Source organism: Miniopterus natalensis, chromosome 12 (assembly GCF_054644295.1).
Source record: "Miniopterus natalensis isolate mMinNat1 chromosome 12, mMinNat1.hap1, whole genome shotgun sequence".
Classification (NCBI taxonomy): domain Eukaryota; kingdom Metazoa; phylum Chordata; class Mammalia; order Chiroptera; family Miniopteridae; genus Miniopterus; species Miniopterus natalensis.
Window position 1 is genome coordinate 62,333,307 of NC_142092.1, and position 25,824 is coordinate 62,359,130.

General features: G+C 47.3%; 1 protein-coding gene across 2 annotated transcripts in view; it reads left to right on the plus strand.

The window, feature by feature from the left end:
- ASTN2 (astrotactin 2) overlaps window positions 1-25,824 on the plus strand; it is a 694,472-nt gene that overhangs the window by 437,524 nt on the left and 231,124 nt on the right. For both annotated transcript variants that reach the window (XM_087822856.1, XM_087822857.1), the window contains exon 13: window positions 4,753-4,941. In XM_087822856.1, coding sequence (XP_087678982.1) covers window positions 4,753-4,941 — 189 coding nt within the window. The remainder of the gene's footprint in view (window positions 1-4,752; window positions 4,942-25,824) is intronic.

Below are 25,824 nucleotides of genomic sequence, written 5' to 3' on the forward strand. Positions count from 1 at the left end.
ACATTCCAAATGCTCACGTAATCCTCATACCCAAATTGGGCAGGAATAAACTCATCCATCTAGAAAAATCTGTAGACATATTAGAACTGATGAGTTCCTTATGTGGTAGGATGAAAAACCCTGTACAAAAATCAGTAGTAGCTTTCCTCAATATCAGCAATCAGTCACTAGAAAACGTAAAGGAAAACATAAGAGAAACGCTGAAGTGCAAAAGACTGTAATAATGGGAGCTGCGTTTCTCACGCTATATTCCAAATGCAACTCACTTAATCCTAACAGTGGCGCGATGAGGCGGGGACTTCTGTGCGGGTAAACAAAGGCTGTACAGAGAGGTTAGGCGTTTTGTCCAAGGTCACACAGTCAATAAGTGAGGGAACCAGGATTTGACCTCTGGTGGTCTGGTGGTCTGGATCCAAAACACATGTTTAACCTCTAGAGCACAGTGCATCACATAAACACCTATGAAGGAACTCCCCTGCCCCCAAGATATGTGCAAGGCTTTTATGATCAAGAGTCAATAACTTCAGTGAAGGGCTGGGGAGTGGGGCTCCATGGTTGAGCATCAGCCTAGGATCCAGGAGTTCGAGGTTCGATTCCCGGTCAAGGCACATGCCCGGGTTGCGGGCTCGATTCTCAGTGGGGGGCATGCGGGAGGCAGCCGATCAATGACTCTCTCATCATTGATGTTTCTATCTCTCTCCCTTCCTCTCTCTGAAATCAATAAAAACACATTTTACAAAAATAAAGGAACATTTGATAAATGGAGATGCAAACTACATTTTCCAAATTACAAGATTCACAGCTGTGAAGATGCTGTATCAATCAGCTAGGATAGGAGAAGCTATGTTGCTCTCGCAAATGGTCCCCCCAAAGCCAGAAGCTTGCACACGAGAGTTTAAGCCTTGTTCACGCGAGGCGGGGTGTGAATGGGAGCCCCCTTCCACCCTGCAGCAGCATCCGGATCTCCCGGTCTCCACGCTGGCCATAGCAAGAGAAGAGAGGGCTTGAGAAACACAGGATGTTGCAAAGAGCCGGCTCTGGCGGTGACTGGTACCATTTCACACAGGTCCCACCCTCCAGAATCCTGTCACCCCCCCCCGCCCCAGCCCATCTGCAAGGGAGGCCTAGGGCCACTGTCTACAGCGCATGTCCAGGAAGAGGCCCCAGCGTGGTGACACCACCTCTGCCGCGGTGGTCAGCAGGGCCCAGTACAGGGTTGGCTTTCAATACATATTTCTTAAAGAAAAAATGTATTTAATCCTTCCCCCGATTTGGCGAACAAATTCAGTGCACCACCCCCCCTAGTGCCACTAGGGTTTTATGTGGAGCTTGACAAGCCAACTCCGGAATTCACCTGAAGGGGGAAATGAGTGAGAGCAGCGAGAAGATCTTGAATAGGAAATTGGCCCTCGTGATGGGGGGAGACTTGCTTTGCTATAGCCAAGCCACAGGATGAAGCTGTAGTAGTTAAACTAGTGTACAATTGTTGCGGGAACAGACGGTCATTCAACAGGGAAAACTCCAACCTGGTATGCATTGCATACATAGGGATTTCTTATAGGACAGAGTAGCACCTTCAGGTCGTTATTACTCATTATGAAATAATTAAGTTAAAATAGCCACTTCTACCATGCACACAATGTAACTCCATGTAGATTAAATAACCAAAGATGTAAAAAACTACGTATGTTAGAAGAATACACAGAACGATGTTTTATCATTTTGTGGCTTCCTAAGCATTGCACAAAATTCAGAAGCAACAAAGGATCTGGATAGAGAGATTATAAGATGTCAAAAGCAAGATTAAAATACCAATACAGACTGGAACAAAATTTCAATATACATGGAAAGAGAAGGGTAACTATTCACAAAATATGTAAAACATATACAAGGAAGTAAGGAAAAACCAGCATTACAATAAGAAAATGGTCAGAGCACATGGTCAGACAATCTGCAGAAGGAGAAATACACGTAACCCCGGGATGAAAGATGGTGAGCCTCACCGGTAATCGGGGAAATGCAAATCCACACAAAAGTGAGTTATTTTCCCCGCCCTAGATCGGCAATAATGAACATGAAAATGTGAGCGAAGGGCTCACTCATTCATCAGTGATAGGACTGGCAACTCAGAGTCTCTGCACATAGTCTTTTAGAATATCTATCAAAATTGTAAAATTCCTAAAACATTGACCCAGCAATCACTCTTCTAAGAATCCCCTTTACAGAAACACACACATGTGCAGTGATATATGTACAAAGATCTTTATTATGGCACCGTTTGTAATAGCAAACAGCTATAAACTACCTAAATGTCCATCAATAAAGATTGGCTACAAGCCTTATGGTACATTTATAATGTGCAATGCCAAATAACCATTAAAAAGATAGATCTCTATGAATACAGATTTAAAAAGATTTTCAAGAAATAGTATTAGGTACAAATGCTTGTCTCACAACACACATATTTTATGTATTTAATGTGTATCTTTATTTTTTAAATATATCTTTACTGATTTCAGAGAGAGGAAGGGAGAGGGAGATAGAAACATCAATGATGAGAGTCATTGATCGGCTGCCTCCTGCACACCCCTGACTGGGGATCGAGCCCGCAACCTGGGCATGTGCCCTGACCGGGAATCAAATCACCATCTCCTGGATCCTAGATTGATGCTCAACCGCTGAGCTACACCAGCCGGGCTAATGTGTACCTTTAAATGCATTGATAAAACTTTAGAAGAATACATAGTAGTTAACAATGATGACCACTAGAACAGGAGGTAAGAATATATGTGGAGTGAGAAATGCAGAATTTCCACATTTTCTCTATGGACTTTGATAATATTTAATCATTCACAACAAAAGTATAATTATTTGTGGGGGGGGGAGGGAGAGAGAGGGAGACACTCCATTCAGTAAACCATTTCTCATGTTTGCTGGGAGCCGCCTGGCGTAAATGGATGGATTTAGACTTTATCAATTACTTACCATATACTCTGCATGTTTGTATAACTCACTTTATCTGTACAGCAACTTTATTGAAGGAAAGTTACTTACATTTAACAAATGCAAGAAGAAAAGGAAATAGGCTTGACCAAGGCACCAGGACAGGCCTTCTTCCAAGAACTTCCTCTGTGCTTTGGGCAGGAGCAAGTAAACCTTAGAAAGACAGTTGTGTCTGTGCAATATGCTGGGGGTTAGAGGAGAGCGAGAGCAGAGTGGCAGCTTGCCTCATGCATGGGGTGCTCCTGGGCTTCCATTGGAGTCATCTTAGGTCAAGTTCTCAGCTCTGCCTTTAGCTGGGCTTTAAGTCTCTCACATCAGCTACGCTTCCTGCACCCTGGGGCATTTTCTTCCCAAACTACCTCACAGAGCCTCTCTGGAGCTCGCTACATATGAGTTCCTGAGTCTCTGTGATCAGATTCAATAGATCTTTGCTCCACCTCCTGGAAAAGGCAAACAGGAGACTGCCCCCGACTGGAACAGACTGACTAGGGTCGTATCTTGCAAATAGAAACCGGATTTAGAGAAACAAGAATAGAAAAAAAATGCTTGGTTTTTAAACAGACCTGAATTTGAATGCCAGCTTTGCCACTCATGGTGTGGCTTTCTTTATTTCTTGGCCTCTCATTTTGCTTCTGTGTAAAGCAATAATGACAATATTCCTTTTTTTTCATGGTTAGACTATATATATGCAAAATACCTATTGGATATTATACACTCAGTAAAGAGAAAGACCGCCATTGCCACTATTACTACAATTACCTTGTTAAGTACCTTGCAGTCCTGTTTTTTGCAGCCAAAGTATCGGAGGACCTCATAACACCCTAGTAAATTAAGGTAGGGGAGTCCACCCTGCTTTACAGATGAGGAAGCTGGAGCTTGAAGGAGTTACATGACTGGCCAGGATTTAGATAGGTCCAAAGAAACAGAGACCATATTTGTAAAGGTCTCTCCGATTGTGCAGCTCTTGTCCTATTTATTATGTGCACCCTACCCCTCATGTCTAGCAAAGGACCACAAATAGGTGGACACTCGATGCTTCTCAGGGCCTGATTTGTCTGCTTCCTCCCATCTCCCCATGCCTCTCTAAGAGATCCCTTTCCCACCGCAAACCCCGAAATAGCAAATATGATTTCCACATCCCACTCAGCTGCCTCTTTGGTCCACAGAGGAGCCCACCCTGCCTCAGAGGCGGCCCAGGGCCCTGTGCTGTCAGGATTGGGCAGTTACAGGCCAGCAGGAGGTGCTGGCATTGCTAATTGAACAGCAGCAGCCGCAGGAGCAGCTACACACGCTGTCCATGGTCCTGGAAGGATCACCTCTGAGCTACAAGGGCAATAAAAACCTTGCTTTTGCAACAGTCTTTAACGTTGGTTGACAGATACATTGGGAATAGATTCTGGTTTGAGGAACTGGTTGATAATTCCCAGCGAATTGCTTTGTCATGCTTTTTAGAGTCTGTGTGTTCATAGAAAACAGTTTTTAAATTTGCTTTGTGCCTGGATGTGCCCCCTGGTTTCCCCCTCGGCTCCTCCAAAATGTCACAAACGACTTTCCTTGAATTTACCAATTTGCAGGATTAATGTGCTTCTCTCAAGACATCTGTGCCCTAGATAGACTCCAGCCAGAAGAGCTGTCTCCACTCCTAAACCCTGACGTGTTTTGCAGGCAAGGGAGGCCTTGGTTTCAGGTCACCTCCGAGGGGGGCATCCGGCACGCGGAGCTAACTCTGGCCTCTGCTTTGTCACACAGCTGCGTGGAGGAGTACAAGCTGGCTCCTGATGGGAAATCCTGCCTCATGCTCTCAGATGTCTGCGAGGGCCCCAAGTGCCTCAAACCTGACTCCAAATTCAATGACACCCTCTTTGGAGAGATGCTACATGGCTACAACAACCGGACCCAGCATGTGAACCAAGGCCAAGTCTTCCAAATGACCTTTAGGTATGGGGCAGATGCTGGCACTTCACCGGTTGAGTCACATATGGGGGAGGGGGAGCCATGGGCCCCATCGAATAGGGGTCTCTTCCACTGGCAGGCACCTCCCCAGGCTCACTGATACCCATCCATGAAGTGTTAGAAGTCAGTAAAATCCTCCCCATGAGGCTCCTTTCCTTCTGACCCAGCCCTTATCTATCCCACCCTCTCATTTTTCTAACTCTGTCCACATATTTTCAATTCAATATTAAATCCTCCTGTAAGTACACTTAATGGAGTTTTTTAAAAAATTAATTAATTTTTCAGTCTATTACAAAATAAGTGTCCTGTGTAGGCTAGTCAAGCAGTTCAAATATAAAGACATTTAATGAAGTAGAAAATAAAATTACCATTGCACAGAAATACGCAGAATTAACATTTTCTTGAACATTCTTAAAAGAATGTTCCCTCTCCTCTATCTGCGCATTCTTTGTGTGTGCGTGTGTGCGCGCGCACACACACACACACACACACACACTAAATCTCAGTAAAGCTGTTAGAAATTGCTTTTTTTCCCCCTCAGCAATATGTCAAAGACCTGTTTCCCTGTTAACAAATACAGAAGCACATGAGAAATTAAAAGATGAGACTGTTCTCTTATGAGGGCAACCAGAATGGGGACTGGGTTGACGATTTGACCTGCAATCTAGTTGTGAAGGGCAAACTGGGAAGGTTGGAGGAACCGGGGCTATTCATTCTGGAGAAGGGAGACCTTGGGTGGGATGTAGTCAGGCCTCAGAATCTGAAGAACATAATAAGATGGTAGAGTGAGAAGAATTATTCCATGTATAATAAGTTATTATCTTTAAAACAACTATACTTTTAGACAGTTTTGCATGAATATGTGGCAGGATATTATCACCAGCCAGGGTTCTCCCCACCATCTGAGGTTATATCAACAAAAGGCAGAGCTAGTAAGAAACATCATCACAATAATCGTCACCTTCATCCCATCATCTAATTAATAATAGTGGTTAATTGTAGTTGGAGTGGTAATCATGGCTACTATTTATTTAGAATTACTATATATCAAGCTCTATAAATAATAATAATAATAATAATAATAAAGTAGCCACTAAGGTTATTTCAGCACATGCTGAGCGCATTCTAAGCACCATCGATCCGTTATTTCATGTAATCCTCGCAGTGGTTCTAGGAAGCGGAGGCTGTTACGCTCCCCTTTCTACATATAAGAAGTGGAAACGTTGACTGTCTTTCCCAAACCCCCTTCCAGGCAGTGAGAGGGCCAGGAGAAGACCATGTTAGCTCCGTTAGTAAAGCCCTTTCAGGTACCATGACCTTCATTTCACAGCTGCGGTAAGGTGACTTTCCCAAGGTCACCGTCTAGCGAGGGAGAGGGGATTCAGATGTAAGCCTTGCAGACTCCACAACTCTGCTCTTGTCCTCTGATTCAACAGGCATCATTGTTTCCTGTTGCACAGAACAAGGACAGAAATGTGAGAAATGTGAATTCCCTGAAGTCACTCATCTATGCAGTGATCACATGCGCTTTGAAAGCTCTTTGAGCACCTAGGAACCAACTGGTTATTTGGGATACAACGGAAAACGAAATAAAAATAGCCCCATACCCTGTGGTGCTTAGGTATTGTGTGTGTGTGTGTGTGTGTGTGTGTGTGTGATTGTGATCTTCTGCACTTACTTAATTCGTGGTAGGTAATGTGAAGTTAAGATATAAGGTTCCAGGAAACCAATTAGCAGTGGGATCCAATTTAGTTGAATTTAATGTAGAGAGTGGCGGGAGCACATCTATTGGACTGGAAAGCAATAGTAAGGCTTCGGAGTCTACTTTTATTTAACTAATGCCTGGAAGATGAATGGGAGTTAGCCTGGGAAAAGGTTTCAAGCGGAGATATCTATTTTAAGACAGAAACAAATAAAAATACATGGCTGACCTCAGGAAATGAAGTCTGGTGAGGTTGGAGCCGAGCAAGCGAGGAAAGAACTGTGGGAGGCGAAGGCAGGGCTGTAAGCAGAGGCAGGTCAGGGGAGTCTTGCAGGCCCAGTCTTTATCCTGATAGACCCCTCAGATGGCCAAGGGAGGGGAGCCTGTCATGGTTGCATTGTCGTTTTCAACCTCACCGTGGCTGCCTGGGAAGCAGATTGTGACGAGGGTGGCAGGGAGACAGTAGAATGGAGGGTCAATTAGGTGTCTATTGTTGAAGCCACATGAGACTGTTTGGTGACTTCAAGCAGGATGACTGGAACAATATTGAAGATTAAAAGGAATTTTGGGAGATAGTCGTGAGGTCCAGAAGCAGCTGCAGGCAAAAGGGTAAGGTTGAAGGAGGAGTCAAGGGTGGTAGAGTGACTGGCAGCCACACAGCAATTTAGTGGCAGAGCCAAGGCCCCCAATTGCCAGCAAATTGCTTTCTGCTACTCAGATGCTCGAGCAGAGGCTGAGTGCTATATTATTGGAAAGACTTTGGGAGAAATTTAAGGACAATCTAGATGAACTACTCAGAACTGAGATTCTACTAGTTTTCTATCATTTTAATAAAATCTATGAAACTCTGCCTTGAGCATCAGGGTGGATAGGATAATGCTACGTGAACCCAAAAGGAAAAAACAAAGAAATCGTCCCTTGCCTTTGAGAAAGGAACTTAAAAGCTTTCAGGTAACCCATGCTATTGAAAGAAATATATGGAAATTTAATTTTCACAGTGGTGTTCTAAGGAATGCCAGTAGTTTCCAAAGAGTTTCCATGGGAAGCCTTTGGAGACGAATTACAAAGAATGGTTTGTGGTGCCATATAACTTTTTGGATTCTTTGTTCTAGGTCTTTGAAAAATGCCTATTTTGATAGGAACTATGTTGAATCAATAGCTTGCTTTGGGTGGGATGGGCATTTTAATGATGTTAATTTTCTTATCCATGATCATGGTATGTGCCTCCATTTATTTGTATCTATTTCAAGTTCTTCCTTGAGTGTCTTATAATTATTCGAGTCCAGATCTTTTACTTCCTTGGTTAAATTTACTTCTAAGTATTTTATTTTTTAATGCTCTTGTAAATGGGGTTGTTTTTTGGTGTGTGTTTTTTTTTTTTTTTAGTTTCCCTTTCTGATAGTTCATTATTGGTGTATAAAAATGCAACCAGTTTCTTGATAAAGGGTCTGTCAGAGGGTGAGGCTTGTGAACTGGAGTTTGAAGAGGGAAAAGAGCCATAAGGGCATTTACCTGTCCAGGAAGGAGCCCACAGAAGTCCAGACACAAAGCAGGAGGGGGTGTCAGGAAACCAGATCTCCAGACAGACCTGGTTCCAAATCCTGGCCCCATGCGTGACAAGCATAGTCCTCCCGCCTCCTCCTTAAAAAGGGAGTTTTATCTGATGCCAGCCACTGTGATGGGCACATCGTATGTTTTATGTGGATTGATTTTTCACAGCAACCATCAGAGTGGCTGCATGTGATAGACAATCAAATGCACTAGCTCTCATTCCTTTGTGTGAAGATTAGCGTGGTCCAAAAGGAGCTTCCACATTGGGTAGTAAAATGCTAGATCTTGAAGGGGCTTCATGGAATCCCAGGATCTCACTTTATGTATGGAGAAGGGACTTGGCTAAGGTCACAAAGCAGGTCACTGCTGAGCCAGCCCATGATCCCCTGGTGGCCCAGAGAGCTTGTCTTCCAACTACCCACAGACTGCTCAGTAAAGAGAGCATGCCTCCCTACAGGCGCTTGGGAGTCTCCAGGCTCAGACAGAATATTATCCCCATCGGGAGCTTTTATTCAGCCTCAAACACTGTTCATTGTTCCAACCGTTCAACTTCAGGTTCCCTCTGAATAGCCAGGGTCTGTGTCTGCCCTGATTTGCTCACGGAGGGACGTATAGTGAGCATACCACACTTTCTCTTTTGACAACAGCCTCAAGATTTTGAGAACTTCCCAGACTGTTATTATATTAGAGCAGCCCTCTACACGTAAGCTCTCTCATCCTTGGCTTCCGTTAAACTTTCTTTGCAATTATTTCCATCTCTAGACCATGTCACCTATTGGAGCCACATGCTAAGGCAGTTGACTTCCTACTGAGCAGCTTCTGTTGAGTCTAAGTTTATCTCTTTTAAGTCTCCCTCCCTGGGCCCCAGACAGGACTTGAGGGGTTGGGGGGCTGCAGCTCCTTTGTCCCCCAAGTTCCATGAGGCAGGCCTGCAAATTTTTCAGCATCAAAGGCAGTTGTCATTTCTCACTGCCTTTTCCTCCTGTCCCTCCCTCCTCCAAGCAATCTCTAGTCCAGGCCCCCAGAGTAGCCAGCGGGCACCCCTGCCCACTGTCCTGCCATATGCCTCCTTTCCTGGCCACTGCCTGGCCTGGGGTTTCAAACTACCCGTGAAAGGGTCTCCCGTGACAGCCGCAGCTCTGCCTTATCTTCTCCCTGCTCTGCCCAGGCCCCCACACCTCGCCACTGCTGAGAGGAGACAGGTCTGCGTTCTTGTGCACTCTCCTGAATCTCCAAAAGAGCAACCTGGATTTCTGCTTTACAGAAAGTCTCAGGTTTCAAGTTTCCAAACTGGACAGACACTGAAAGATTAACGAGTTCAGAACTAACCCCTTGTGGTGCAGATGGAGAAACCAAGGCCCAGGAAAGACTATAGCTTGCCCAGTGCTCACCAGGACGTGGGGCCCCTCAGAGACCAAGGTTAGAGTCTGTGACTCCTGGACCAGTTTTCTGGTTTCTGGTTCTGATGTAAGGGATGCATATAACTTCTAAATATCCCTATTAGCATGTGGTGGGAAAAGCCGCCTGGTCCATCCCTGCTCTCAGCAGAGAGGGAGGGCCCACTTGCCACAGGGACATGTCACATGCATGACTAAGGAGGGGCCTGAGGCAAAGGCCACCCCATGTGCATGATTCTGGCCACCCCCTCGGGATGCCACATTTGGCTGCAGCCTGGCTCTGGCGGATGAGTGTGTAGAGGTGGTTAGGACCCTGTCAAGTCCAGGAGTTGTCAGCCAGCCACAGTGTGTGAAGGTCAAGTGTGGCACACACTAAGAGACCACACAAAAGATGGAGACAGGGCGAGAGTGATAAAGAGAAGCCATCAGAGGGACAAAGTAGAGACATGGGGAGAAAGACCGAGATAGAGGAGGCATTCAGTAAGAGTCTGAGTGGCAGAAGGCAGGAAGGACAACGGCAGAAAACATTAAAGTGGCATTGAGCAGGGACAGGGTTAGAGAGATGAGGAGACAGATGGGGAAAGGCTTGGAGAGGAGTGAAGGATGGAAGGGCTAAAGGAGAGCCCCCGAGGGATACAGAACAAGAGACACGGAGTTCACGCCAAGGTCACAAGGGACTTTATCTCCAGGACGGAATGAGGGTTATTCTAAGGGGCCGGTTGGTGCCAGGAGAGAGTTCAGATGGGGAAGCATGGACCTAAAAGCCCTTAGTAAACTGGAAACATGAAGAGTCAAAGATTGCATTTCTGATTTTCCCCGCCCCCAGTGAGTGAGGCCCACTCTACTGGCATGAATCCCTTTCGCTGCCCTGTGTTGGTCTGGGTGACGGTGCGGGGTCGCTCTCAGGATCCCCCCACCCCTTAGCTCTCAGTCACTGAGGGAACGGGCAGACTGTCAGAGTGAGACAGACTCATCAGAGGGTGGTGGTATTTGATGTTTTGTTGGTTGGCGTGGTTTTTATTCCCCCCCCCATCCATCCTACCTCATTCCTGTAAGAAAGAAAGGTCAGCTTTGGTTATGGATTGCCTGGATCGAGGTGACCATCAGTCAGGAACTGTTACTGAGCCCGGGGTCTCAGAAATCACAGCAAGGAGAAGTTGCTTGGGAATGGGGGCTGAACAAATTGCAACGGTAGATTCTGCAGAAGCCCTATCAAAAACGGGACGCTTCTGCCAGCAGCAATTTGTTCGTGAGCCTTCAAGAATGACCTGCAAAGAGCGTGGGGAGCTCATGAAAGATTTGCCAGGACAGCACTTTTCAATTCAGTCTGCCTATCGGATGTGCATGCTGAGCAGCATGAGAGGACAGTTTGGGGTAAGATGTGCGATTTCAGGATGAGGCACCACCAGCCCACGCCTGGCAAGACAGAAGGGCTCCCTTTAAGGATCTGAGGAAGGCTGCCTCTCGCAAGTGGCGCCCACTCCTTCCCTAGCTGAAGGTTCTGCGTCCCATCTTATTAAGTGGCCTCCAAAGCTTTGGTTTTTCTGGTGCCTCCCTGGGAGGTGTCAGCTGTATACGCTGCTTCTGGATCCTTTCCTTCCCTCTGTTCCGCCTCTTTCCCTTCCCCCTTTTAACCATGTGTGCATTTTTTATGTGCCAGATCCTATACCACGTATTTTAACTATTTCTCACTTAACCTTTCCAATACTTATTGCAAAATACCCCTTAACAACTTGGTTTTACAAAAAATAAAAATAAAAAAGGAAAGAAAAGAAATGGATGCATCAACCAGAATGCATTAGGTTGTGCCTGATAAGAAACAACTTCAGAGCCTCAGTGGTTTCACAGGAAAACGCGTATGTGTTGCTCTAACCACTCGCCCTGCGCATTGGGATATTTGGGAACCTGGGCGCACAGCCTCCGTGGGCGCTGTAACAGAGGGAAGGAAACTTGGCGCTCCTGCCCCCCTCCTGGAGATGGCCTTCTGCTCATGTTCCATTGGTCCCAGCAAGCCCCCTGGTCACAGCGCCCCTCGGAAGGTTGGGCGGGGACATTCGACCCTATCATGTGCTGAGAAGCAGAGACCCGGAGTGTGTAGGACGTCAGTGTCGCTCACGACACGGAGGCACAGAGATGTTAAACTAACCAGCCCAGTACTCATGCAGCTGAAAGCCGATAGCGCCTGGGCCTAAAAACGAGGCCCGTTTAGCAGGGCCTCTCCTGCTCCCACCATTCTCTCACTTCCTGTGGCCACTTCTGAAAACTGTAGGAAGACCTATTCTCTTTCTGTCAACTTTATTCATTTAATTCCCAAATAACTGTGGGCCTTGTAGATGGAAGAACCTTGGGGAATATTTTCTACAGATTCCCCCCACCCACCCATTTTGTAGATGAGATGCCTGAGGCTCACGATGTTTATGTAGATTTTCTAAAATCATATAACTAGTAAATGAATAAGCCAGGATTCCAACCCCCAGTCTGCTGGGCTGCACCACATCCACACTGAGAGCTTAGAGACGTAGGATCCAACTCCTACGCTGTACAGATGGTAATGTCAGGGCCAAGGTGCCATGAAGAATTAACAGCAGAGCCAGACCTAGAAACTGTTTATCTGCACTCAGAGGCCTGTTTGTGTTTTTTTAATATACCATGATCTTATTGCAACAAGGGAAAGCAAAGGAGGCTGGTGGTGGAGAGATTACTAATTAATAGTGGCATTAGCTTTCTGTTTTCAAGGCCATTCCCAAGCCATTCTATGCAGTAATTTTCCAGCACTTGGCAAAATCCCCAACGTGCCACCTGGAGACACAGCTGTATGCTACCTTTTAGGGGGACCATTGGTGAGATCTTAGAAGTGGACTGAGGACAGAGTTTGGAGGCAGGATTACAGGAGCTAAGGGGCGATTTTTCTGGGGTCCCGACTCTTGGGCTGGCTGCAAAAGAACTTATCTTCTGTGTCTCCATTTTTCCAAGGTCTCCTGGCATCTTCTGCCAGAGTCCAGATCCATGTGTCTGGTGTGCCACAGGCCCTGGAGTCAGAAAGCTGAGTTTCTACGCCTGCTCTGCCCCTTCCTGCTCTATCGCCCCTGGCCATTCTCCCCTTCTGATTTCTGTTGCCTTTTCTCTAAATTGAAGTTCAGGCAGAACTTACACAAAGACTGAGGGCTTCAGACCTAGAGTGCGGCTCTCTTTCTTCTCCGCCCCCAAGGCCAGGGCCTCAGTGAAGTCTTTCTTCCTCCGCTGATCCTAAGAATCACCCACGGCTGCACCAAGACATATGAATGATATTTTCCCCCCAGATAAAGAGACTGGGAAGGTGATTTTCACTATTCCTGGGAGGCTAGCATTACCTAGCAAGGTGGGGATATACTGGCCTTGTGTCTAAGATACCCGGAGTTAGGGTTTGAGTCCCAGCTTGCTGCTTGTCAACCCTATGACCTTAGGCATGTTAGTTCATTAACGAAATTAGGGAAAGTAACAATAACCCCCAATTCCTGGTGGTGGAGTGATGATTAAATGAGATTGACACCTGCTGTGTCCCTGTTTTCAGCAGACAGGAAGGACCCAGGTGCCATAGGAGGCTGCCAGATCAGTCACTGAGAAAGAATCTTAGGCAAAGGACACCCCCATGTGCATGATTCTGCAGGAACTTGACCCCTTTCATGGCTGGGACCCAATTCAGGGTGTCAGGGTGCTGCCCTGAGAAGTAATAGGGTCCAGCCCTGGCCAGGTAGCTCAGTTGTTTGGAGAACTGTCCATACAGCAGAAGATTCCAGGTTTGATTTCCAGCCAGGGCACATACCTAAGTTGCAGGTTCCATCCCCAGTTGGGGCATATATGGAGGCAACTGATGGATGTTTCTCTCTCTCTCTCCTTTCTTCTCTCTAAACATATCCTCAGGTGAAGATTTAAAAAATAAAGAATAGGGTCCAAGTTACACATCTACCATTTCCTAGCTGTGCTGCTTTGGGCAAATCTCTGACCCTCTCTGAACCTCAACATCTTCAACTATAAAATTGGGTTTTACCTCAAAATATCCACAGAAAGCTGTGGTGATGATTTAACAGACTAATAAGCAAAGGTCCGAGACTCAGTAGGCTCTCAGTAATATTGTTTTCTCTTCCTTCAGTTGTGTTTCTCCCCACCCTGCCCCAATTCCAGAAGCATACAGCAGATAAATATTTTTTGTTGTTGCACCCCCCCCCCCAAAATTCACCCTTGGACTGGAGCCACGGCTGTCCTCACAGCTGCCTCCGACCAGCACGTGTTTTTGTGATTACAGTGCTTTGTGAAATGACCAGGGTGGGGACAGAAACCCAGCCCTTCATGCTCCGTGGGCCTGCGGGGTGCGCAGCGCAGCCTGCAGTGGGGAATGGACGGCAGCCCAAGGTCTCCTTGTGGGGGTGTTTATCCCAGCCTTGGGGAAGATGAGACCTTGCCAAGCTCCGTGTTGCATCACCTGTGTCCTAGAGAGTGGCCTTTGTTTCTGCCTGAATGGCCTATGGTGACATACATCTAATTAGAAACGTAGGACTTAGATGCTCATGTGTCCTGTGTGGGATTTGATAATGGGCCTGGACCCAGATCCCAAAGCTCCAGAAGTTGTCCATCTCCCGCCTCCGGGGTGATATTTGCTGAACAGCTTAGGAGCGGCGCATCTAAGTGGGCAGAATGGAGCCCCGCTGGTCTGTCTGCGTAGCAGGATGCTCGCCTCCTCCCTGTCTTCCTCATCAGCTCATTGCATCCTCTGGTGCATTTCTCGATATCTTTACACACAATCGACAGTGTAAAAGTATTTTTTCTTTGTTTATCAAAGCCTGTCTTTGAGGCGTATAGGCAGATATTTGTCCCATGACACGTGTGAACAGAGCGGGTTGACTATCATACCTTTTACATGAGACAACTGAAGTTCAGAGAGGTGAGGCATGGCATCCAAGGCCACACAGCTGGTGAGTGATGGAGCCGGGACTCAAGGTTTGCCTCTTGCCCCACGCTTCAGCCTCCACATAATGTGTGCACAGGCCCGTGCATATGGTCTCAAACCATAGGATCCTCAAAGGTAGGGACTTTCCATATGTCTGCTTATAGCCAGAACTCAACATACGTGAGGCACATCAGTGCTTCTCAAACTCTCATGGGCATACACAGCCTAAGGGATCCTGCTGAGACACATGCTCTGGTTCAGGGGGTTGCAGGTAAGGCCTGAGACTCTGCATTTCAAATGAACTTCTGAGTCTGAGGACCAGCTGTGAACAGGAAGGTGTTGCATGGAACTTGATGCTAGATGTAAGCCCAGGTTCTGCCTGCGGATGGAGAAGGGTTGTTGCGCCTCCATTCGCCTGTTTGAAAGCAGGAACCAAACCCCAAGGCCAATGGCATTAGAGGGCGCAGAGTCCCAAAGGAGTCTCCCTCCAGAGTGACCAGGTGCAGAGACTTGTCTGATGTGCCGCAGCCGAGGTGGAGGGCGCTGTCCTGAAGTCCAAGTGCATAATGTAGCCCATGAGTGTGTAACACGGCCCATGAATGCATAACACAGCACACGCATTCTCCACATCCACCTGTCCGTGCATCCTGCTCACTGATGGCACAGGGATGCTCTGAGCCGCAGGGCCAGTGGGCAGGGCACCTGCCCTGGCTGCATTGTCCTGAAGCCACGGTCGGGTGCCCAGGCAAGAGCCTCCTGCACGCTCGCTCCCACGGTGCCTTTCCAGCCAGCATTTGATGATGCACTAGAAGGTTCTTTCCAGCGGGGAGCTGGGCTGCCGTCTGCCTCAGGGCATAGGTGAAGACTGAGCCCTGGGAAGGTAGGAGAACATCCATGTAGGAGAGGACATTGCCTGGTGAACTTGGTCATTCTTAAGTGCTGAGACAAAACTATCATACCATCAACACACATTGGTTTAATTGAGGACAAAAAGAAAAATCGTAAAATTAAGATGTAGTGAAAGACGCCTCCTGTTTTTGTGTGTTGGGGGAGCAGCTTTAAACAAGACCTCTCCAATCTTTCTGGCTAATTATAATAAGGGAAGAAAGAAAAATAGCCACCTCATTTTTTTTTTTTAAACTGATTCTCAGTGTTCACATCTCTGAATGTACCAAACATGGCCATTTTATGAGGAAAACATATTATACGTAGTATATTCTGAATGTTCTCCAACGAACCTAAAAATGTGTGTCTCTAGTCTGCAAAAGGTGTGAAAATAATAAAAGCAACCAGGTCCATTTCAGTTCTCCCCTCTCCTTTTTTTGGTTTTGGTTCTAATTTTCTGGCTCCAGAATCCCTGACGATGTTCTTTTTCTGGGAGTGGGAAGCCCATCTGAATCACTGGGGCATCTAAAGCAGAGACAATTTTTAAAGAGCCGCGATTTCATTACCCTCCAATGCAGGCAGTAACTCAGGCTGCTCTAAGTGCTCCGAAGGAACAGTCCACTGGGGAACCTGCCCACCAGATAAGGATGGGTTGTAATTAGCACAGCGACTGTAATTAGCAGAGCAATTGTCATTAGCACAGCGATTGTTTGGGTGCTTCCAAAGCAACTCCAGGCAGTTTGTTCTTCTAAGTATCTTCTGCCTTTCCTGGTGATCTTGTTTACCCTGCTAATGTCCTAATGTGCTTAGCAATCTCTTTTATAAATAAACACTCCAAAGGTACAAGCCAGCCCATCCCCTGGCCAAGCATTAGGTGTCCTTAATTAATGGAGGCCACGGCACTGAAGTTTTACTCTGTTTGCATTATGCTGTTGCTCTCTGAAGAAATCAGAGCCCCTCAGAAGCCATTTGTTATTGTTCTTGCTGTTTGCTTTATCACAGGAGGGAGTGGGGTGAGGCCAGGGTCAAAGAGTCCAGTCCTGGCTTTTACCACTTGTTCTCATTTAGCAAGTTTCTGTCCAGTCCCTGTGATGTCCTGAGCCTTGGGGATGAAATGAGGGGGACAGTCAAGGCTGGCCCGGCCTTGGCGTGGCTGAGAGGCAGGGAAGCCTTCCTGAAAGAGATGCCTGCGGACATCTAGAGGACGTGAGGCCCAGGTAGCTCGTGGGAGAGGGCTCCAGGCAGGTAAGGGCACAGAGCATCTGCAGACGTGAGCGTCCAGGCGCATCGTGGGGCCGCAGAGAGAAACCAGATGAAGGATGGGCAGTCGGTCAGGGAGGTTCCTTAGGTACCACCGGAACGGGGCTGTTTATGGCTATAAGACTTTGCACAGTCTTATAACCTTTCTAAGCCCAGTTTGCTCACCACTAAATCAGGGAACATAATAATACCAGCCCTAGCGGAGAAGTATTGTGGGGAGGGAGAGGTGATGAGAAAAGTCAGGTTTAAATGCTTTGTAAAGTGTAAAGACATGTGCAAATGCTAGTGACATTTTCCTAACACGAGTCTGCGGGTCTGTGAGTTCCACTTGCCTGGAAATTGTGTGCATCCTGGCCCACTTGAGATCACAAGCATCCGAATTCATCAGCGTTACTTTCTTTGTATTCCTTCCAGAGAAATGAAAAAGCATGTCTATTCAAAGATCACATTAATCAGCCTATGCGTGTGTATCAAGAAAATTAAGTTTTAGGGAAATATTTCCATTTCAGGGAGATGCCCCGAATAGAAATATACTTAGTAACAATTCTAATGCAAGCTATGATCACAGTCTATTGGGTATGAATTAATACAGAAAGCTCCAAGGGCAGTGTCTGGGGTTTTATGTAACATCGCCACTGAATAATTATTGTTAACGGTAATCTGGTAAAACACCTCAAAGGTGGCTCTTAAGAGTCCAACACGAACATTTATTTTTATGTCTCCCAGCATCCTCAGAGGAGCCCATTAAATGTGCAATTAATTAGCAGGCACAAGCTAGGAGCCAGAGCTGGCAGGTATGTGGGTAGCCCAGCCCTGTTTAACCCAGTCTATCCCTGACCACTTTGAAAGAACCTTCACTCTCAAATCACCTGGCCACCTCTCTACTCTCTGTGAGGGTCCTGGCGCTGGCTGTGATCTTGAAGCTGCTTTAACTTGTTTTGGATGCTTTCTAGAGTAGAAGGAAAGAGCATAAAGGGCTTAGTCTTCCTTGCCATCACATAGTTCAGAGAACCAAGTTACACCAAGAGATACCCCTTCAAGTTTTTGTTCATTCCAAACTACTTCTAAGGAGTTAGTGAGCACTCAGCGGCTGGGAATGTACAAGCCCCAGGCCATACAGGCATGTTGCAGCTGTATCTGCAAAGGAGGTGCAAACCTAGCTCGAAATTAAACTGCGCTGCAATTAAATTGTCTTTCAGCCTTATGCTTCAACCAATAAACATACATTGTGTATTTATTATGTGGCAGGTTCTGGACATGCAGGCTAAACAAGACTCGCAGGGTCCAACACTGGCATAAAGTAGAGAAGAATATACTTCTTTTTGGTATTATCTAAGTCTGTTAGATTGCAATAGCCCTGTTGCAATAGCCTTGAGTAAAGTCAGTTGTTCAAGTTACCTTAGGCTTTACCTGGGGTCCTTTTTTTTCCGATACCAGGATCTTTCCCAGTGTATGACTATCAGAGCAAAAATTGCACCGGACACTGTCAGACCGGCAGGGAAGTTGTTACTCAGGCTATTGCAATGGGGGAGGGGAGTCCAAGTCAATCCCATTGAAACAAAGGGCAGGAGGGTTTTCCAGGCTGCGGGGGGCAGTGGAGAAGGTCTGTAGGACTTACCTATGGGATGGGTGCACCCTGTACTTTGCAGTTTTTCTGGAATTTGCAGATGTGTTTTTCTGCTGTCCTCCTGGGTGATTATGTTTCAAAGAGGTGGCTCCCAGGTCCTTGAGTAAGACATTGCCCGGTTGTAAAACAAAGAGGCTTTTAAAAAGATTTACATGTTAAAGGGGGAAGAGGAAGAATTTACAGTGACGCATTGCTCAAGAAAGTGCCCTAAGAAAAGGGAGGTCAGGGACCCAAGGCCAGGGCAGAGCTCGCCTGAGTTTGCTCAAGCAGAGGGAACCTAGGGGCAGGGAGCCTTCTACATTCTTGCACAGGGATCCCACTGATGAACTCCGGGCCCCATGCAAGCAGGAGGGGCCCCAGGGAGGTGGAGACAACTGGGTTTCGGAGACGGGTGATTCTGCCTCTCGGGCTGTCGGGCCTCACACAGGTGCCTTCACCTTCCTCAGCCTGCTCCCCTCAGATGTAAAATGTGGGCCTCTAAGTCTCACTGTGTTGCTGTGACACAACTAAGACAATAAACGTACGGAGTCTAATACCAGTAGAAGTAACAGCAGTGGTAGCAGTAACAATGGTAACAATACTGGCAAAGTCGGACATCCCTACTTACCCTGCCCCAGGCGCCTTGTACCTTTGTTCAATCAAAAACATTCACTGAGAACCGGTTATACTGGGTGGGCAAACGTAGGTTTACAGTTGTGAGTATACGAAACACAGGCTTTATTTTTGTGTTATTACTTATTCTTGTATTATATATTTTCCCATACAAACAACTGCGATCCTACTTTTGCTCAGCCCTGTGTGCCGCTCACAAGGAAACCAGGACACAGCCGTGAACAGAACTCATAGGACCTGCCCTCGCGAATTATATTCTAGCGTCGGAGACAGTCCTCAGATGGACATATATTACATCAAGCGTACGCAGCGCGGAGGAAAGGCCAGGAGAGGGTGTCTGGCAGGGGATTCTACTTAGTAGAGGCTGGACAGGGAAGAGGTCTTGGGGAAGGTGGCGTTTGTGCAGGGATCTTAGTGGTGAGACAGCGAGCCCTGCAGATACCCAGGGAAGAGCGTCCAGGCTGAGGGCACAGCACGTCCCCAGGCCCTGGGCATGGTCCACGAGCAGAGAGCAGCCCGGCTGGACAGAACTTAGGGCGAGGAGGCGCGCAGTAGGAGGACAGGCTGTAAATGAAAAGGTCCTGGGGCCGAGGCGGGCGGCGTGGCGCTTAGCAGAGTCCTGGGAGGCGCGGGGGCGCAGCGCTTGGATTTCACACTGAGTGAGAATCGAAGGAAGCCAGCGTGTGGCCTGAGAAGAGGCCTGTGACCTCACTCCTGCGTTTGAGGCCGCTCCGTCCGGGGCACGAAGAGTAGATGCCAGTGGGCAGGGGAGGCAGCGAAAGACTCCCCAGGCTTGGGCAGTGGTCCGGGTGGAGGGCGCGGGGCCATAGGATTCGACGCGGAGAGAGGTGGGCAGAGTCTGGGCGTGTCCTCAGGGCAGAGCCACCGAATTTACTGGTGAGGAAGGGGCAGGGAGGCAGGGGGGCAGGGTCGGCTTGAGCAGCCGGACAGATGGAAGTGCCACTGACGGAGGCAAGAGGCCCATGCGAGGAGCAGGCAAAGGGAGGGAAGGATAAACAGAAATTTGTTTTTGACCATGTTAAAAAATGAACTTTCTCGTGGAGATTCCAGTCGTGTATAAAAGTAGACTACAATGTAATGAAACCTGAGGCACTCATCCCCCTGCTTCATCCCCATCATGTCACGTCTAACACACACCCTCACGGAGATGTCAGGAAGCCAGTTGCATAGATCCATCCAGAGGAGAGGCCAGGCTTGAAATGCAAATTTCAGATTATTTAGCATATAGATGATATAAAAAGAAATGAGAGGAGACAAACTCACCAGGGAGTAGAGAGAGGAGTGAAGAGCCCCGGCCCTGAGCCCGGAGCTCCCATCCTTATAGGTCAGAGAGACAAAGACCCAGCAGCAAAGGAGAGTGACAACCAGCTCCCAGTGACGGAGAGGAGAAGCCAGGGAGCAGCTTCACCCTTGAAACCCCGTCAGTTCTTACAACAGTGTCACGTGGAGGTCTGACACTAATTTCCTCACCATCATTCTGCTTGTAAGCAGTGGAGCCAGGATGGGCATCTAGGCCGCCTGACCCGAAACCCACCCTCAGACGGCCGTTCCTCCCCGGTCTCCCGCCACACGGTCCGCATTCCGCCCCCTGGGATCCCCGTGCTAGGACGGGGGCCGGAGGCTGGGGCGCAGCGAGTGGGAGAATGTTATGAAAATGCGCCCACGTTAAACGTTAGCTAACAACGCAGGGCACTGTGTGTGCGATGGGCCACCAGATGCCTTCCTCAGTAACTCCCACCGCCTGAGAATATTAGGATGACAGTGATCGCTGTTTACTGCGCACGGAGCCAAGGGTCAGGCACTCTGCAAAGTGCTTCAGGCGCTTTAATCCTCACAACAAGTTTATGGAGGTGAGCCAACATTATATCCATTCTGTACGTGCAGACCCTGAGGTGACAGAGTTTAGGAAGGGGTGGGAGGGACTTGCTCTGTTCTTCTAATGGCTTTGCGATCACTTTGTTCAGAAGGAAGGGCAGGGGTGGAGGAAGAGCAGTGTAGGCTTTGGGGTCAAGTAGACTTGGATTCAGATGTTAGGTCTCTGCACTATGAGCTTGATCACTTACCCACCCAGCCTCAGTTTCCCTTTCCATGAAAATAATGATGAAAAAAAGCCTGTCTTGTCCTCGTGCTATTTTTCCTATGAAATATTTGTAAAAACCTAAATTAATATTTGTGTGATTCTTCAATGTCCACCTTCCCTACTGAAAAGAGCCCCGGGACCATCTTTCACTGTTCACTATTGTAAATCCCCAAGACCTGGCAAAGTGTCTGTACAGCTAAGGTCTCTGCAGTTGGTGGCTATGAGGCAGCAGTTGATTTTTTTAAGTTTATGTGTAAAGTGTATGAGATTCGTGGGTCACAGAAGCTTTAAACCCATCCACAGACTGGGACCTACCCTCACTCATAGCACTTCCCTCCCTATACTGCTTCATAATTCACCTCTACGGAGCTGAGACAGTTGGTATAGTGTGATGGTGAGACCATGGCTTGGACTCGGGTAGACCTGGAATTGAATTCGACCTCTGCCGCTATTGGCTGTGTGACCTTGGTCAAGTTACCTGACCTCTCTGAACTTCATTGTTCTTATTTTTACAAGGTGAATATAGTAACTGCCTCATTGGTCTGGTAGCTAAATAATACACAGTGTTTAAGTCAACTAACCCATGGTAGATGCTCAGTACATTCAACTCACTTTCTCTTTCCACCCCACCCCCCCAGGCACAAAGCATGTTTATTTGTATAAGAATAAAAAAGTGATCAAAATAAACAGGGCTTGATGCACAGAAGGTGACTAACAAGTTGGAAGGCAGGAGGAAAGAAGGAAGGCAGAAAGGCTCCGTGAGTTTATCTTTAAGCTTGTTAAAGAAAAGAAACCATTGTGTTCATTCACTGAACTAATATCCTGAGTTTGCTAAATTTTAATCACAGTGCAAAGTGATGGAGACACAAAGAGAACCAGACAGTTATAGGACACTCCCATATCTGTAGGGTGACCTTGTATTCCAGTTTGACTAGGACAGTTCTAGTTTATGCCTGTTGTCCCAGAGTCCTGTCTGGTTTAGCATTTATCCCAGATAAAAGTCACCAAAGTCACCTGGATTACATGATAAATAATTTAGTCACTCTACGTACTGAGCTCTTAGATAACAAAAGATAGATGTTTATTCAAGTAAAATTCAGTCAAGTGAGCCATGCCAAGTGACAAGTGGAAGTCAGGGTGCACTGGGAACAAACACCAGGGACCCATGTGGGTTTACTCCCCAGGAAGTAACGTCCAAGGTGAGATGTAGAAGGTTAGCAGGCAAAGGGGGAAAAGGGGGACAGGCTGTGCTGAGCTTGTCAGAGTTGGTACAGAGAACATATTGCTGCAAATATAAAGATTAAAGGGGACGGGAGTCGGTGTCCAAAAAGTGGCAGATGTAGGGGTCCCTCCCCTTGTCTTCATTCACTTAGTAGGCCCCTAAAGGGGAGAATCATCTCTCCGAGTCACTTTGCCACCCTGCTGTGGGTGGCAGCCCTGGGGAGAGAGAAAAAGCATGAAAGTTTATGAAACATGCACTCCTGGGCGGGCCCAAAGGGACCCGTCACAGAAGCGCCAAAAAGGCAGAGAGGGAACCTGTCGCCCCCAAATGAGCTTCCCTTGAAAAGACAGAGGGGACAATTTTGTTCCGACAAAGTTATGTTAATGTTGTCAAGTTGCTACGCTGGGTCGCTGAACTGGTACTTGGGGACTGTCACAATATTGATGGGGAGTTTGGCAAGTTAATTTTAAATCTGTCACTTCCCTCATCTGTGACTCTTGCTCCTTAATAAAAATGCACGGTGATGGCGGGCTCAGCTGACAGCTGGAGCGTAATCTGTTTTGAGTCTGAAACGAGGTGAATTACTCTTTCCCTTCCCCCCCACCCCCTCCCTTCCCCAAATCCTAGGTCACCAGCCTAAGGAGAACTCTCCCCTTTACAGAACAGATCCCATTGTTGGGGAGCTTGGGGCCCTGGCAAAAGGCGTAGGCTTTGCAGTTAGACCAACTGGGGTTTGAAGGATGATTCTGCCCCTTACTAGCAGCGTGACCTTGTGGAATCTTGAAGTACCGATGCTCTGGTTCCCCTGGTGGTTGCGATATAAAATAATCCGTCAATGGTCCAGCTGCAGTTCACCGCCCGCCAGGCCCCTCTCCCTGTCGACAACACGCGGGATGTGAACTGCAGGTATCTGGCTCTGGGCTCGAATGACAAGTGAGCCAGGAGCTATTGCTCCCCAAACACCTTTGATAGGTACCACGCTCAGACAGCATGGAGGAACCCCCGGAGGAGTCAGAAGGAGTGTGATTATTAAAATTGTGTAGCCACAGTGACTTTCTAATGAGCTTTTTGTTCAATAAACTAATAACAGTTCTAATAAAACCCACCCCTCTGAAGTGAAAACCTTCATTTTCTCCACACCCGTTGGACTGTTTTCTCTGCTGGGGCTCCTGATCCAATGCATGTTTCCAGCGCATTATGCAAACATACAAATAGTACAGGATCATGACATTCGCTGCTTGGGTTTGTTTTCTACGCCAGTGTCCTTTCTACTCTGAGATCATTCTACCCACCTGCTCAGCTCCCCCACTGTAATCCTGTGATCCTGCGTGAATTCAGTTGTGCCCTGTGTTAAAGCTGCACTTTCCTTATCAAGTCTGACTTCACTTATTTTTCTGGCTGTCACATGTCACTCCCTCTGTATGACCCGCCTTCCAGGACCCCCTTGGTTATACTGGCTGCTCGGTGGGCAGCCCTGACCTCCTCTCTCCTCTCTATAAAGAGCAGCTCTGGGTGACATGTGAATCCATTGCACAACATTTGACATTCGTTCTATAGGTATTAATTTTGCAACTACATATGGCAGGCTCCGTGTTAAGTCCTGGTATTGACAGAAGTAAATAAAACAGCTCACAGTTATGGCGGGGGCACCAGAAATGAAGACAAATAAAGGGAGAGCTTGGAGGAAACCTGCAGTGATAGACACGCTTGTCCTAATGCATGAGACGCTCTTCTTTTTTCAATTTTATTTTTCAATTACTGTTTGCATTTAATATTATTTTGTATTAGTTTTGGGTGTACAGTATGGTGGTTAGACAGTTATAAACTTAAAAAAGTGTCCTCCCAATATTTCCAGTACCCACCTGGCACCACACATAGTTATTGCAATATTATCGACTACATTCCCTAAGCTGTACTTTACATCCCCATGACTATTTTGTGGCTACCAATTTGTACCTCTCAATCCCTTCACTTTTTTCATCCAGTCCCTCAACCTCTCTCCCCTCTGGCAACCATCTGTCTGTTCTCTGTATCTATGAGTCTGTTTCAATTTTTTCTTCGTTTATTTTTTAGATTCAACGTATAAGTGAAATCATATGGTATCTGTCTTTCTCTCGCTATTTTACTAAACATAATACCCTCTAGATCCATCCACGCTGTGGAAAATGGTAAGATTTCATTCTTTCCTATGGCCGAGTAATATTCCATTGTGTATATGTACCACAGCCTTTTTACCTACTTATCTATTGAAGGGCACTCGGATTACTTCTAGATCTTGGCTATTGTAAATAACACTGCAATGAACACGGGGGTGCATATGGTCCTTCAAATTAGTGTTTTGGGTCTCTTCAGAAATGTACCCAGAAGTGGAATCTCTTGGCCATAAGGCAGTTTCATTTCTAACTTTTTGAGGACCTTCCACACTGTTTTCCACAGTGGCTGCACCAAATGAGATTCTCTGATGCCCTGTCCAAGACTCAGTCCCAAGCCCCAGTTCAGCTGCAGCCTTGAAAGACGCGCTCCTTAATAGAAACTTGTCATTTCTACTTCCTCTCTTTTCAGTTACTTCTCACAGCTTTCTGGTTCGATTTCTCCCACATCACTCCCCAGAAATGCTAGTCGGCACTAGGGGCACCGCTGATAGACCAGTGGACACAGCAGATTGGTTAAGAGCTCGAGAAGTGGGAGGAGGATTCCGGGGCTCACATCTCAACTGGCTCTGGCCTTCGCCCCGATTCAGCAATAGCTGTGGCCCGCCCCGCACAGCTGGAACCAGAGGCAGTTTGAATGAGTTTGGCAAATTGACCATCACACGTGGCGCTGTTCAGTATTTAGCTGGAGCTCAGATGCATAACCTTTGCTACTTCTCCTGCAACCACTAATTTCATAATTTTGTCAGGAAAAGCTGTCGAGTTGTCCAGAGTGATTTGTTTGCATGAACCTCCAGTGCTCCTTATAGCTCACGGTTCCATTAGCTCTCGAGTGCTTACAGATTCTCTCTGGGTGCCTCTGTCCAATTATTTTACTAAATATTGACACCAGGCTTGCTGGACAGTGATTTCGGGATTACCTCTCATTAACCTCCTTAGGAGACTAGTTCTGCATTTGGTCAATTTCGCAGTTTCACCGCTACCTCCCCGACCTTCTGCTTCCTTCTGCCCAGACCACCACCCCCGCTGGGCAGTGTCCCCTGGTGTCTGCCGGTAGCATCAGTATTCCTCCGCCTTCACCCCGCCGAGGCTCCGATAACCGAGGCCGTTTTACATACAGAATTACAGGAACCTAGAAGTGGCAGCAGCCGTCCGGGGGAGGCACGCTGTGGGCAACAGCCCAGGCACACTTGGATGCAAACCTGGCACCTCCACCCAAGTGCTTTGTGACTTGGGGCAAGTGACCACATCTCCCTGAGTCTCACCTTTCCTTTTTTCCATCTGGAAAATAGGACTAAGTAAACCTCAAGAGGCTTACTGGAGGGAATAAATAGGACAAACGGTTCATACTCTCAGCGCTGTGCCTGCCGGGAGTCGGTGCCCTGTTAGCGGCGGTCCCCTCTCCTGCATCTTATCTAATACCCCCCTTCACAAAAG